The 12,050-nt window shown below is 46.1% G+C and overlaps 1 protein-coding gene across 3 annotated transcripts in view; it reads right to left on the bottom strand.

The window, feature by feature from the left end:
• Nucleotides 1–10,434, bottom strand: part of MEIS1 (Meis homeobox 1) — a 200,558-nt gene extending 190,124 nt beyond the window's left edge. For all 3 annotated transcript variants that reach the window (XM_078377353.1, XM_078377347.1, XM_020801476.3), the window contains exons 1-6: nucleotides 9,488–10,434; nucleotides 7,354–7,580; nucleotides 5,357–5,498; nucleotides 4,740–4,790; nucleotides 3,932–3,982; nucleotides 2,407–2,553 (exon numbers count right to left, since the gene is read on the bottom strand). In XM_078377353.1, coding sequence (XP_078233479.1) covers nucleotides 2,407–2,553; nucleotides 3,932–3,982; nucleotides 4,740–4,790; nucleotides 5,357–5,498; nucleotides 7,354–7,580; nucleotides 9,488–9,499 — 630 coding nt within the window. In that variant the 5' untranslated portion in view covers nucleotides 9,500–10,434. The remainder of the gene's footprint in view (nucleotides 1–2,406; nucleotides 2,554–3,931; nucleotides 3,983–4,739; nucleotides 4,791–5,356; nucleotides 5,499–7,353; nucleotides 7,581–9,487) is intronic.
• Nucleotides 10,435–12,050: the final 1,616 nt, after the last annotated feature.

Consider the following 12,050-nt stretch of genomic DNA (forward strand, 5'->3'; position numbering starts at 1 on the left):
GACCTGTAGCTTCCCAGCCCAAACGGGGGACCGCCAGTTTCTGGACGTCGCCCTAAAAAAAGCCCCCCCCCTCGCGCGCGTTTCCTTCGCGCGCCCTCGCGTCCCGAAACCTCCCCCCCCCCCCCCGGGCACAGCGTAGGGTCGGAGGAGAACGAGAGGGTAACCGGTCGCCCATCACCCACTTCCACTTTTCCTGCCTCAAGGCACAAGAATGGGGATATTTCGGGAGATGCCCCATGGAGGTGCCGGTCCAGTCTCATTAGCAGGGACAACACAACTATCCGAACTTTAAAAACAAAACAAAACAAAACAAAAGGTCGGGGGTTGCTATTCCTGTCAACCCTAAATATGATTTATTTGGATGTTTACATTGTCATATTCGGGGCAGAAGGGAAAGAACCCGGTGGGGAAAAATAACTAAGCAAGAGTGCAGTTAATTAAGAACACCAAACCCCCGGTTTCATTTTCTCTGGACGCACAGTAAACAACAACAACAACAACAACAACAACAATATTTCCATGACTTCGCTTCTTGAGGTTTCATTTTAATAAAATAATGATTCGTCGAGAAAATGGGGTATATAAATCTTCATTTTGGAGGCAATTAAAGTGTTGATTTCATTCCTGCCCCTAAGCGATTCTTGTAATTTGCTCAAATAGCTTTATGTACCAAGTACTCCGGAGCTCTTAGAAACCCATTTTCTAGTTAAACTTGTTGGATTACAATTTTTATTCAACAGCCGCTCTCCGAGCTTTCCTCATCTACGGGGGGATTTCGCAGCTCCCCAGTGTTAAAGCGTCGTGACGAGGGGGCTCAGGGCGCTGGTGCCTCTTTCCCACAGAAAGGGCATCTCCTAGCAAGCACTAACTAACCGCCGCCTCCCCTCCGAAAAGACCGGCTGAGCGCTACAGGCCCACTCGAGTTAACTCAAGATAGGAGGAGGAGAGTCGTGAGGAAGGAAGGACAGGAACGGCTTCATGGGCTCCGCTTCCATTTCGGTTTGTTCCCGCCATTCCTCGCCCTTCCCCAAAGACCGTCGAAAGTTCATCGCCCAAAAACGCGGCGCTTAGCCACGGCACGGAGAAAGAGGAGGAGAGAGGAAGGAGGGAGGGAGAGAGAGCGCGCACCCCGAAAATCTTTGGCGAGGTCTTACCCTGCCTAGCAGGAAAGCTACCACCAAAAGAGAATAAGGGGGAAAAGAAAGGGGTGTGGGCGAGAAAAGAGGGCATTAAATGCAAAAGTCCGGAAGGCTCTCTTAAAAAATAACCCTCGCGTCAGGTCGACGGCGTCCTTGGCCATAGCAGAGCAAAGCTGCGAAAGAAGCCGCCTCTCCCGCTGGGCTACGCCTGGGATTTCTGACCCATAAAGGAAGCCTCCCGCCATTGCTCGATGGCTTCCGTGACTCTCCAACCTAACCGGTTCGAAAGAAGAAACAACTGCGAGAACCGAGTCCGCTTGCCTTTCGAAAGGGAAATGGCATCCGCGCCTAAAACAGTTAGCTTTGCCCATTATGGCCACCTCACGCAGTCCACAAGACCCAGGGCCGAGAATGGCCGCCGTGTTCAGAAGCACTGGTTAGTTAACGTTACCTTCCCGTAGTAACCCAAAAGAACACTTCTGTTTTCCAGGAAAACACAACTTATGAGGAGGAGGAGGCAAGAGTTCAGGCGTGATGTGGGAATGCATGGAAAATTTCCCACTTCTCACGCTGACTGGCAGGCAGCGGGATTTGGCCTACCCTAAGTACTGTACTCAGACAGCCATCCCAGATAAGGGGCACTGAACATACACAGACAATTTGGAGTACGAAGGAGATTTTTTAAAAAACAAAAAAGTCATGGTTTTATGATTATATTTTAGTCAAATAAAACCTGGTGCCCTTGCATCGAGCAAGCTTCGCACAAAGCAATGTTCACTGAGGTCTAAAAGCGCTCGGCCAAGGAAAACTGACAAGACAGGCTAATGAACCGTACAGACAGGAAGAAAATGGCCAGCATTTGCTAGATTTCAAACCCTCCCTGTCTTCTTTCCCTGGACCACCTATCTCGGATTTTATTCTTTCCACCTCCCGCCATCATTCCTTTAACCGGAAGCCTAAGATTCACGCCTAAACACTTCTATTATCATTAAAAAGGGAGTAAATAAAATAAAGACAAAAATTAAAAGCGACAAGGAACAGGTCAAGTTTGCAGGCGATGCTTTTACAAGCTCATTCCGCCAGGTCGAATCCGGGAGCAAGCTTTAATGAAGCAATAATAGCCACATTATTCAGAATTTTTCATTTCGATGGAAATTTATCTAAAAGGGACTTAATCATATGCAAATAATAAAAGGGGGCGTAGTGACCCAGCAAACGATCTGCATACAGATTGGAACGACTGTTATAAGGCTGGATATGGTCATACCTGATCTGTTAGATTTGCTGATCTTGTTATGTCTTCACTGTCTGATTTTGATCCGCCTTCTCTATCGTCTATCACCAAATCGATAGGCATTTTTCCTTTCAAACAGCTAATATACCGGTGGCAGAAATTGTCACACAGTTCGTGTACCTACATTATGACAGAAATAACAAAACCAAAACCAAAATATAATCAAGTGTACCTTAAGTGAAATTGACAAGAGCAATCAATTCCCCCTCTCTTTGCCCCTTCCTGGCATCAAAAGTTCTAAATAGAGGCAAACACACTGCAATTATCCCCTGGAGATGCATCCAGAATTAAGAATAACTTTCTTTTCTGGCAAAATAGAGATATCCTAGAAAATTGACAGTGACAAGATGATTCACAGCCTACAACATATTCAACACCCGTGTTAAATTCATCTGCTCTCGGAACTGTGACCATTAGTGAGGTGACCTGCATGGGTGACATTTAAGGTAAACTGTTTAATTTTATCTAGTTATATAATCACAAGCCCTTTGCAAAGGAGTCTGAGGACACAAAAGAACCCACCCAGCACTGCCCCTCCTGCCTTCCAATTGTACAGAAAGCTGAATATACACAGTAGTGAATTACATTACTGTATAGCCATCCACGACCTTAAATTCCAAGGTACTGTAACCTTACTTATATGACTTTCCACTGTGAATGGATATATTTTAATCTACTTCTTATATAGCTAAGTCCGTTTGGTACTAACTGCTAAAATGTCCAGGGTGCCTGTATTCCACTGCTACCCTCAAACACAAGTATTTGTCTCTTACAGGCTTTTACTTCTGGGGCAAGGGGTAATTCTCCAGTAGGCCACTCATCAATGACATATAAACTCCACTGGAACCCTGATAGTTCAGTGCTGACTTGAAATATACTTATGTTCAAACTTCTATCAATATTATTACTTTCATTACCACTATTATTAGGAATTTTAACTGCAAATTCATCAGTTTGCATTTCATTTCCATGGGGGGGAAGAGAAGGTCGTGGTTGCCTTATTCAAGAGAAATTTAAAAAATGGCATCGGTAGCAACTCAGGTCAGTTTTTGCAAAACCATACAGAACAGTACCCTCTATGTACCCTATATGTAACCGTGCAGATGGCTCTTTCAGATATATGCATATATATTCTGCCATGCTGACTGAAAACCAGAAGTACCTGGACAGATACAACTGTCCACCAGATAGTTGTTTCATGGCTGAAGCACTATCAGCATTCCAAATATTATCACATTCAGAGAACTGGCAACGATTTACAGAAAGATAGTAAAAAGAGGATACAAGGCCAGGGCGTTTGTGATCCAGATTTTTAGTGGCTGAAATTGTAATTAAACTGCGAAGAGAAATGGACGCCATGATTGGTTTTGACACTAATTACCAGAAAGAAAGACATTTATGCAAATTCTGCCGAAGCTTCAACTTCATGAAACATTATGGGGGTGTGGGTAGGAAGAGGCAGAGGGGGAAACAAGAGAGGAAAGAGATGGAAAATTACCTTCTCTAATTCCAACAGATGAAACCTTAATACTTGTATGGCTTGGATCATCTGCAAAGATACAAAACAACAAGAAATGTCTGTCTCTGATTTTCAAGTTCACTACATATCCCTTTTATTTCCACTAACAAAGTCAGTATGGGTGTGGGTGTTCTTTGCCATAAGCATTTCATATGCCATACAGATACAGTCGTGTGAGTGTACTTTGATTTATGACAACACTAACTCTGAATAGCAGTGGCTTTGCATATTGTTTAACAAGGAGATATCTTGGGTTTATATTTTTACCACTATTGTAAGGAGTTTGCTAAATTACACGGATCATAAATATTTCCTTAAGAAACTGAAATCTGTATAGTAATAGTGGGGAACCAACTGTGCCTTGCAGGGGTTGGGAGAGAGAGAAATATTTCCAGTTTTCACCATTCCTGGTTTTTTTTTTTCTTACCTCCACCCCGCCCCCCACCAATACACACATTTTACTATGGGTTCTGCTCGATTTCTCTTCACCCCAAATCTCCATTTCCATGTGTCATTAAAGCTCCCTCGAAAGCAGAGGAAAGAGAACTGATCTTTTCCAGTATAAGGATATTGGAAAGCAGCAACTACATAAGCAGAGGCAATGACTTGCCATTCCCTTGGTGGATCACTGGTTCCAACTGCATGGGTTGCCCTGTAGTTCCGCGGACAGAACTCAGGCTAAAAAGCTTCCTATGAGATTTGTCCTTTTAACACAGGGGAAAAGACCTTCCTCCTTGCAGAAAACAAGGGGATAAACATTGTTCAAGAAACACTTGTAAATTCTTACCAAGTTGTCCAGTTCGGGATTAGAAGAAAATAAGGGTTTCTCTGCTCGGATCTAAAGATAGGATGGGAATCCCGGATTTTTAAGAAAACAAAAGGGGGGGGGGTGGAGAGAAAAAGAGAAGTATAAAATATGCACAGGAAAGAAAAAAAAAAGACAAAGCTGTTATTATCCCTTCGGGCTTCATGATACCGTGGGGTCCTTCGGTCAATTTCTGGTGCAAAGCCAGACTGGTAGATTTCGTACCAGAAACACTTAGAAACAGGGGAATCAAAGGTGCAGACAGCCTGGAGTGAGACTCGCCAAGCCCAGGAGAGGCTCTGGAGCGCCTACGGCGCCTCCAACCCGAAGTCTCCGGCACCGCGCCACCTTAAGTCAGCCTCTCGAGGAGGTGGCGGCCGGCTAAGCGCTGGGAGTCCGGGAACCGAACCCTTGAGGCTGGCGTCCAAGGCGAGAATGCGGAGGAACCTGGGAGCCAGGGCTCCCTTCCTCGCCCCGCAAACCATTCCGGAGGGGGATGGGTGCGGAGGACGTGGAGAGGGAATCATCCTCACCACCTTCAACATGCATTTTGACCCTCGCTGAGGATGAAAGTGCGACGGATCCCCTCGTTCTCTGACCTGTTTGGCGAACACGGCTATGTCTTCGTTGAAAGACTCCGAGGAGCAAACGTCGCCTCCCGCTACCCCGGGTTCCCGGGGAGTGCACGTCGCTAATTCACATTTCTCGAAAATCAGTGCTAAGAGTGGGAAGAGGGGGTGTCTGAAAGAGAAACAGAAGAGTCACCAAAGCAAAACAAAACCGGCAGCGGACAACGAGTACAACAGATCCGAAGTTTGGCAGTGCGTGGGTGGGTGGCTGGCTGGCTGGGGGAGAGCAGAGCCCACCAAAGTGAACTTTATCGCAGCTTTCTCTTCCCTCCCTCCCCCCCCCGCTCTTATTTTGCCTCCTCTTCGCCAAATCATGGTTCCCTTTGCGATATTTCAGACCCAAACCTCCAGGCCCGGCACCGCGGAGATGTGCCATTTTAAAAAGCAAATGCTGACCAGAGGACTTATTAACATTCGCTAAATTAAAAACCAATCCCAGAGCTAGCAGCTATTTTGAATTAACATTCCCCTATTTCCCCCCCCCCCCACTATAAACTATAAAGTTTGGCTCTCGGGTAGGGGTAACTGAATGGGCTGCTACAGACCACGGACTCGGGGGCTGGGTTCCGTTTTTATTTTCAATTATTTGTGGGTTGAGGAAAGAGTTCCTCGGCGTATTTGAATGGCCACTGATTCCCCTTCGGTTAATCCAGGCTTGTTGTGCGTGCATATGTGTATGCGTCAGAGATACAACTCCGTAGATCACCACTCTTTCCTCTCCCGTTAGACCACGGTGTCCTCTTTCACACGTACACATGGACCCTCGTCGGATACTGCACTATGATAAAAGCGCAATGGGGAACCGAGGAAGCTCCCCCTTTTTAATACTTTTTAAAGTAATTCCTTAGGTAGATCAACCTCACGCCCTCTTTCCTCTTCACTCTTCACCCCCGCACTTCTTTTACATCGCTTCTAAACCTATTGGGGGCTCCAGAGTTGAAAGAAATAGCCACTACCATGGATTTAAGATGGATAAAGTTTGGTTGTTCTTGGTTAAAAATATAAAATTAAATTAAAAACCGACCATTATTTCCCAACCATTCTTTTTTAAAACATAAATCAATTACAATTGGAAGGGTTTGAATCCATTTGCAGCTATACGGGCGAAACAAATCAAACCTCACCACCTTAAAACTATTTTTAAAATTCCCACGCTGGAAAGACTGGGGGTGGGGGAGCTGAAACCATCCGTGATGTTATTCTTTTAAACAACATATTAGACCTCAAAACAGTTTTGCTCATTGCTTTTAAGAAACTTTATTTTTATTGTAGAAAGGGATAAAGTATTACAGTACTTATTTCCCATTTAATATGGGAAGGATTTACTTTCAAACAAATCCCACTGATTTCATTTTATTTCTCCTGCCGAAATATAGGCATATTTTCTTTCCTCCTTTTTCATTGTTCCTTTCCTTCAAAGCCTGGACTCTTTAGAAGGCTTTCCACCTTTTCCCAAAAAAGTTGCAATCAAAATAACCGAAGAATCCTCTCAACCCCGCCCCCCCTCACAAGATATATCTGAAAGTTGCAAACCCATATATATAAACACGCACAGAATCTCACCCCTTTTTTAAAGCTCCAACGCTAGGTACAAAACAGCATGCAGTCACTATGCATCTGAATTTCTGCGAAGGAGGAGTCTAAATTTTGCAAAGTGGCTCCTGATCTTTGAATATTTCTTTCAAAAGTTATTTCTGGGAGTATCATCACAATCAGTATTATTTCTCGATCCCAGAAGACTGGCAAAACAACAACAACAACAACAACACACAGCCAGCTGAACAATCCAACCCGGCGTCCCCTTTCCCCCTTGCAAAGCTGGGGATCTCTCAGCCTTCCACCTACCCAGGAGCTGTGAGAGGAAGAAACACAAGCTTTCATACGGCCACCATCCAGGAAGGGAAGAAACGGGTTGGGGGAAATGCGCCCGTCTTTCAGCTAATAAACCTGATGCTGGCTGTACCTACCCATAAATGGCATCTTTATCTCTCTTTAAAGCGTCATTGACAGAGGAGCCCATGCTTGGGGGCATGGCGTTGGTGTGAGCTGTGTGCGGGTATTGATGGGAGTGAAGCGGAGGACCATGATTCAGGTGGTGGACGGGCTGCATGGATCTGGCGGCATGGGGGTCCCCGTACATGGTGCTCGGGATCCCCACTCCATCCATCCCACCGTAATGGGGTAAATCGTCGTACTGCATAACAGACAGGAGGGAAAAGAAAAGGGTCAGAAAGAAGGCCAGTCCCTTTGGAGTGTGCTTTAAATGGGAGCAAGGGAGAGAAGAGGAAGCAGCGACTGGGAGGAACTGGAGGGACCTTTATGTGTGCCCGGTTAGGGGGTTTAGAGATCAAACATTTCGGAAGGCAAAAGGGAGAAGGCACAATATAAGACACCAGGGAGGCCTTGTCCTTAAAATTCAGAAAAGTAAAAAGGAGCACGGGTGATTTCTCCCCCCCCCCGCTTTCCCTCCCGCTCAAACTCCCCATTAAAGATCTAGCAGGCCTTCCAATGGACGTTCCTTCTGGGGCTCCAGCATCTTTACGGAAAGGAAAAAGTTAAACAGACGGCCCTCGGGCTTCTCGTAGCCCAGCGCCTCAGAAATACACACTGAAAAGCTGCCTCCCTCGGTTATGTTTCCCCAGCAAAAGTTAAAATAAGGACACCTATTCTTAACACGTGCATTAAGACAGTCCTCCCTTTATTTTTAAGTGGTTTCCCTGGTGGTGGTGCCTGCCAGCAGCTCCGAGTGAAGGACCTTCCCTGATGTTGGAAAAGATACTTTCAAGGTACGGTGCACAAAAATAGAAAGCTCTCGTTTAGGATCACCAGTTCACGCAGGCTGGGGAAGGGGGTAATTTCTTTCTATTTCTTTTTTCAAGGGGAAAGCGCAGAAGTCAGTCTTTTTTGTAAGTGGCAGAAGGGAGAACAGTCAGAGTGCTGAATTCATTTCAGTTTATTCCTGCTCTGAACTTCCCTGCTTTTCAAAAGTCAGAGGCACAACCATCAAGCATGTGGGCGACCAAGCTAAAGCCAGGCTGTTTTCTGTCCCAGAGCTGGGGTGGGGAAGCGATTCATTTTAATATGTTATTTAGGACTCTTCAGCATTGACAATGACTGCATGGAAAAAAAATTATCTGCTCAGCTTCCTGCTCCATCAGATTTGAGAAACTCGGCTCAACTTAAAGCATGTTTGCTCCTTAATACTAGGAGTTCAACACCGGAATTCGTCTTCAGGTTAAACTTTGGGGCTGGTGGGGAATTGCCATTTCATTTTATTCAAGACAAATATAAAGATATTAGAAAACTGGAGAAAGCCTTGGCGGCTGTGTGGATTATAAAAGTAAATATAATAGAAATGGTGAAGGCAAGCTTCTTTCTCCAGCCACAGTCTACAAAAGGGGCATTGCAAATAATAATAATAATTTTTAAAAAATCCCAAGAAACATATTTAAAAGTTGAATGTGCTTTTAAATGCAATCCTGGCTTTTTTTTTTAAATTGCCACTGTCTCCCTAAACTGATTAACTTTTTCTGGGGTTAGGAAAGTTCCATGTCATAGAATAAATAATACAAATGGTAGTTTGGGGTACCCATGCATGGAATTGCTTCTCTCAAGTCATTTTCCATATGGAAAATTAGTTCAAAACAATAACTAGAGTGGAATCTACCGATTATTCTGAATCCCATCTTAATAGCAATGTTTTAAAAGTTTTAAAGTTAATTATGAATGCATTGTTAGTAAAGTAAAGGACCAAAGGCACTGATGTACCAATTTAAATTCTAATTTGGTAGAAATATAAACTAAATATTAAAAGTCCTTGCAATAAGTCTCAAGTGTGCAGGAAGTTAGTGTTTTTCCCCCACTAAGTTATCAGTAGTTTTAATATACAGAATTAACCACTTTGTATCTCACACCTCTTTATAGGGAGGAACTAAGCAGTTAAAATTTACTCCTCTCAAAAATAATAATAGGTTTAATGCGGTACTTAACTCACTATCTGTCATGTATTTCCGAGAGAATACAAACTCCTTGCCCATAGTATCCTTAAGATCCCTGTCTGGATATTACTTTACTGGGAAATCAAGGGAAAAAAATACATACCCTTTGCGCCATCGGCCTGCTTCGCACCCTTCAGTTCCTTTTCAGCTTCTAATATATCCTCTTTAAGGCCAGTGTGAAAAGAAACAAAACGTGCTCTCCCCCACCCACCCACCCCCAAAATAAAGGGAAAAAAAGAATCCTTTAAAGTCGCCAGCAGCTCAAGGAGCCGACCAGAGTCTTCAGCCGGATGGATCTCAGAGAAGCGGCAAAACCATTCACCATTAAAAATAAAATAAAGGAAGAAACGTCTCTGTCTCTGTGTCTCTCTCTCTCCTTCTTCTCTTTTCTTTTTTCCTCTCCCTTGTGTCTCTCACACTCTTCCTTTCTGGTTTCCAAGACAGCGGCGGGGAGAAAGCAAATATCCTTTTTACCAGATCAGGTTTGTTGTTGGGTTTTTTTTTTTGGTTGAAAAAGTGCGTCTCAAACCCAACTACCAACTCGCATGACTTTTTGCCACTCCAGCTGTCAATCAAAGGCGAGCTTGTCAAGGTGGTGAATGAATGAGGAGAATCCGCCGTGTGCGCGCTTCCAACTGGTCAGGACACCTCAAATGTTAACATCAAAAGCATAAGAACGCTAAAAGCTTCCTTTCTTCCTTTTTTTTCTTTTCCTCCTGCTCTCCCCCTTCCTCTTTCGCCCTCCGCTTGATTCAGTCCTAATTCCTAATCAGATTTTCTCTCTTCCCTCCGTGCAACTGGAGAAGCCTAGAGGAAGAAGGTTGGGGGGGGAAAAAAAACACAGGCTGTCTGAGTTTGTCTTAAAGGAGCCACGATCGATGCTGCCTGCCGCAAGTCCCCTGTGCGTGTGTAAAGTGTGTGTTGCACCCAGGCGGAGAGGTGGATTTGGACCAGAATGCTGGAACCCGGAAGTAGTGGTGGCCATAACAGGTCGCGTCTTACACAATGCAGCGGGCTGCATCAACTAAGCTCGCAACGCAGGGGTGGGTTGGGTGAGCCGCAAGGCAAGAAAGCGGCGGGGAAGAGCTGCAAGGAGAGGCTTCCCCATCAACAAAACACGCACACACCGCACGCACGCACACACACATGCACACACTCGCGCGCGCTGGCTGGCTGGCTGGCTGGCGAAAAGGAGCGAACAATGCCTGGGCGCCTCGGAGCGCGATTCTGCCCCGCTCGTCGGAAGCTTCCCACCTCCCCTCCCTTTTCCTCCCCGTGGCTTTCTTGATCGCCTTTCCGACTCTCTTCGCCGGGAAAAGGGCTAGAGCCAAGCGGCTTACTCGGGTTCTTGCCGGCGGCTGTCGGGGGGGGGGGGCTTCTCTGGAAAGCCGCCCCAGCGTGGGCTTTCTGTGTTGGGTCTTGCGTGTGCGTGCGTGTTTCTCTTGGGCACAGGCGCGTTTATCTCCCTCCTGGTGGCTTAATGTTTCCAGCTCTTCCTTCCTCCTCTACCATCCCGCTTCCCCCACCGCCACCGCCGCCGCCGCCGCCGCATCTCTCCCGCTCTGTTTCTCTCAAGTCAGTGAATCTCTTTCTGTGACTTCAGGGACATCGATCGTATATCTTTATGCCATTATTCTGGTTACTCATCAAACGACAAGGGGCTGTCCTGGAGAAAAGACACGCGCACACGCACATACTCACACGCACACACGGCGGCGGCTTGGTGTGTAAAATCGCCCCATTCCCCGGCACCCCCCCTCCCTGCCTCCCTCCCACCGTGTCACATCTAGGACACATCCAGCAGCGATCCTCACCGCTCTCTGTTTAGCAACCTCCGGGGCTAGTGGCCGTTTCCTTTGTCTAGTAACAGTGATTAATTTCTATTTACTCCTCGAGCTGTGAAACCAGAATCTCTGGCTGGCGCCTTGGAAATCGCAGGACTTTTCAGCGTCTCATTTTCTTTCTTCGGCTGAGCGCCGTCTTCCGTAGGCATATACAGTACAAAGGGAAGCGAAGTTAAGGGAAAGAAAGAGAGAAAGAAAAGAGGGAGGAAAAAAAAAGCCCTATTAAAGGGATGCAGTCTAGGCTGCTTCGCTTGCATTAAAGTCTCTGCGGTCCTCAAAAGCCAGGCGTTTGTACATGGAGTTGCCTCAAAACGGCCACATCTTTCCCCCCTAGAACAGAGATCTCTGTGACACCGAGTTTTCCCCGCCCCCACCCACTCCGCTCCATTCCCTTCCCTTTCCAAGCTTTTAAAAACCCCACAGCCGAAGAGAGAGCAAGAGCCTCCCCCCGCCGTACGTTAGAAAATGAGCTCACCCAAATCTCAGTAGGCAGCAGTGGAGGAGCTGCGGCCCAATCAGGATCGCGTCTGCGAGAGCGAGGCGTGCATTGGTGGAGGGGGAAATCAATTATCAAATAATCGATCAGCAGGGCGCTTCGATCTGCCTCTCCCCCCCCCCCCCTTCCCGGTCCCTTCTGTCTGCTACGGAGAGCTGAAGTTCGGCAATGCAGAAGGAGTCTTCTTCACTTGTTCCCTGTGCTATAACTTACTCCTCCAGGGGAATTTTCTTTTAAATGTGTCACCCTCCCCTTTTGTACAAGGAGAAAAGAAAGACGGGGGTGGGTGGGTTTGAGGATTTCTATTGTTTAACTCTTTTTAAAAA

This window comes from Pogona vitticeps, chromosome 1 (genome assembly GCF_051106095.1).
Source record: "Pogona vitticeps strain Pit_001003342236 chromosome 1, PviZW2.1, whole genome shotgun sequence".
NCBI lineage: Eukaryota > Metazoa > Chordata > Lepidosauria > Squamata > Agamidae > Pogona > Pogona vitticeps.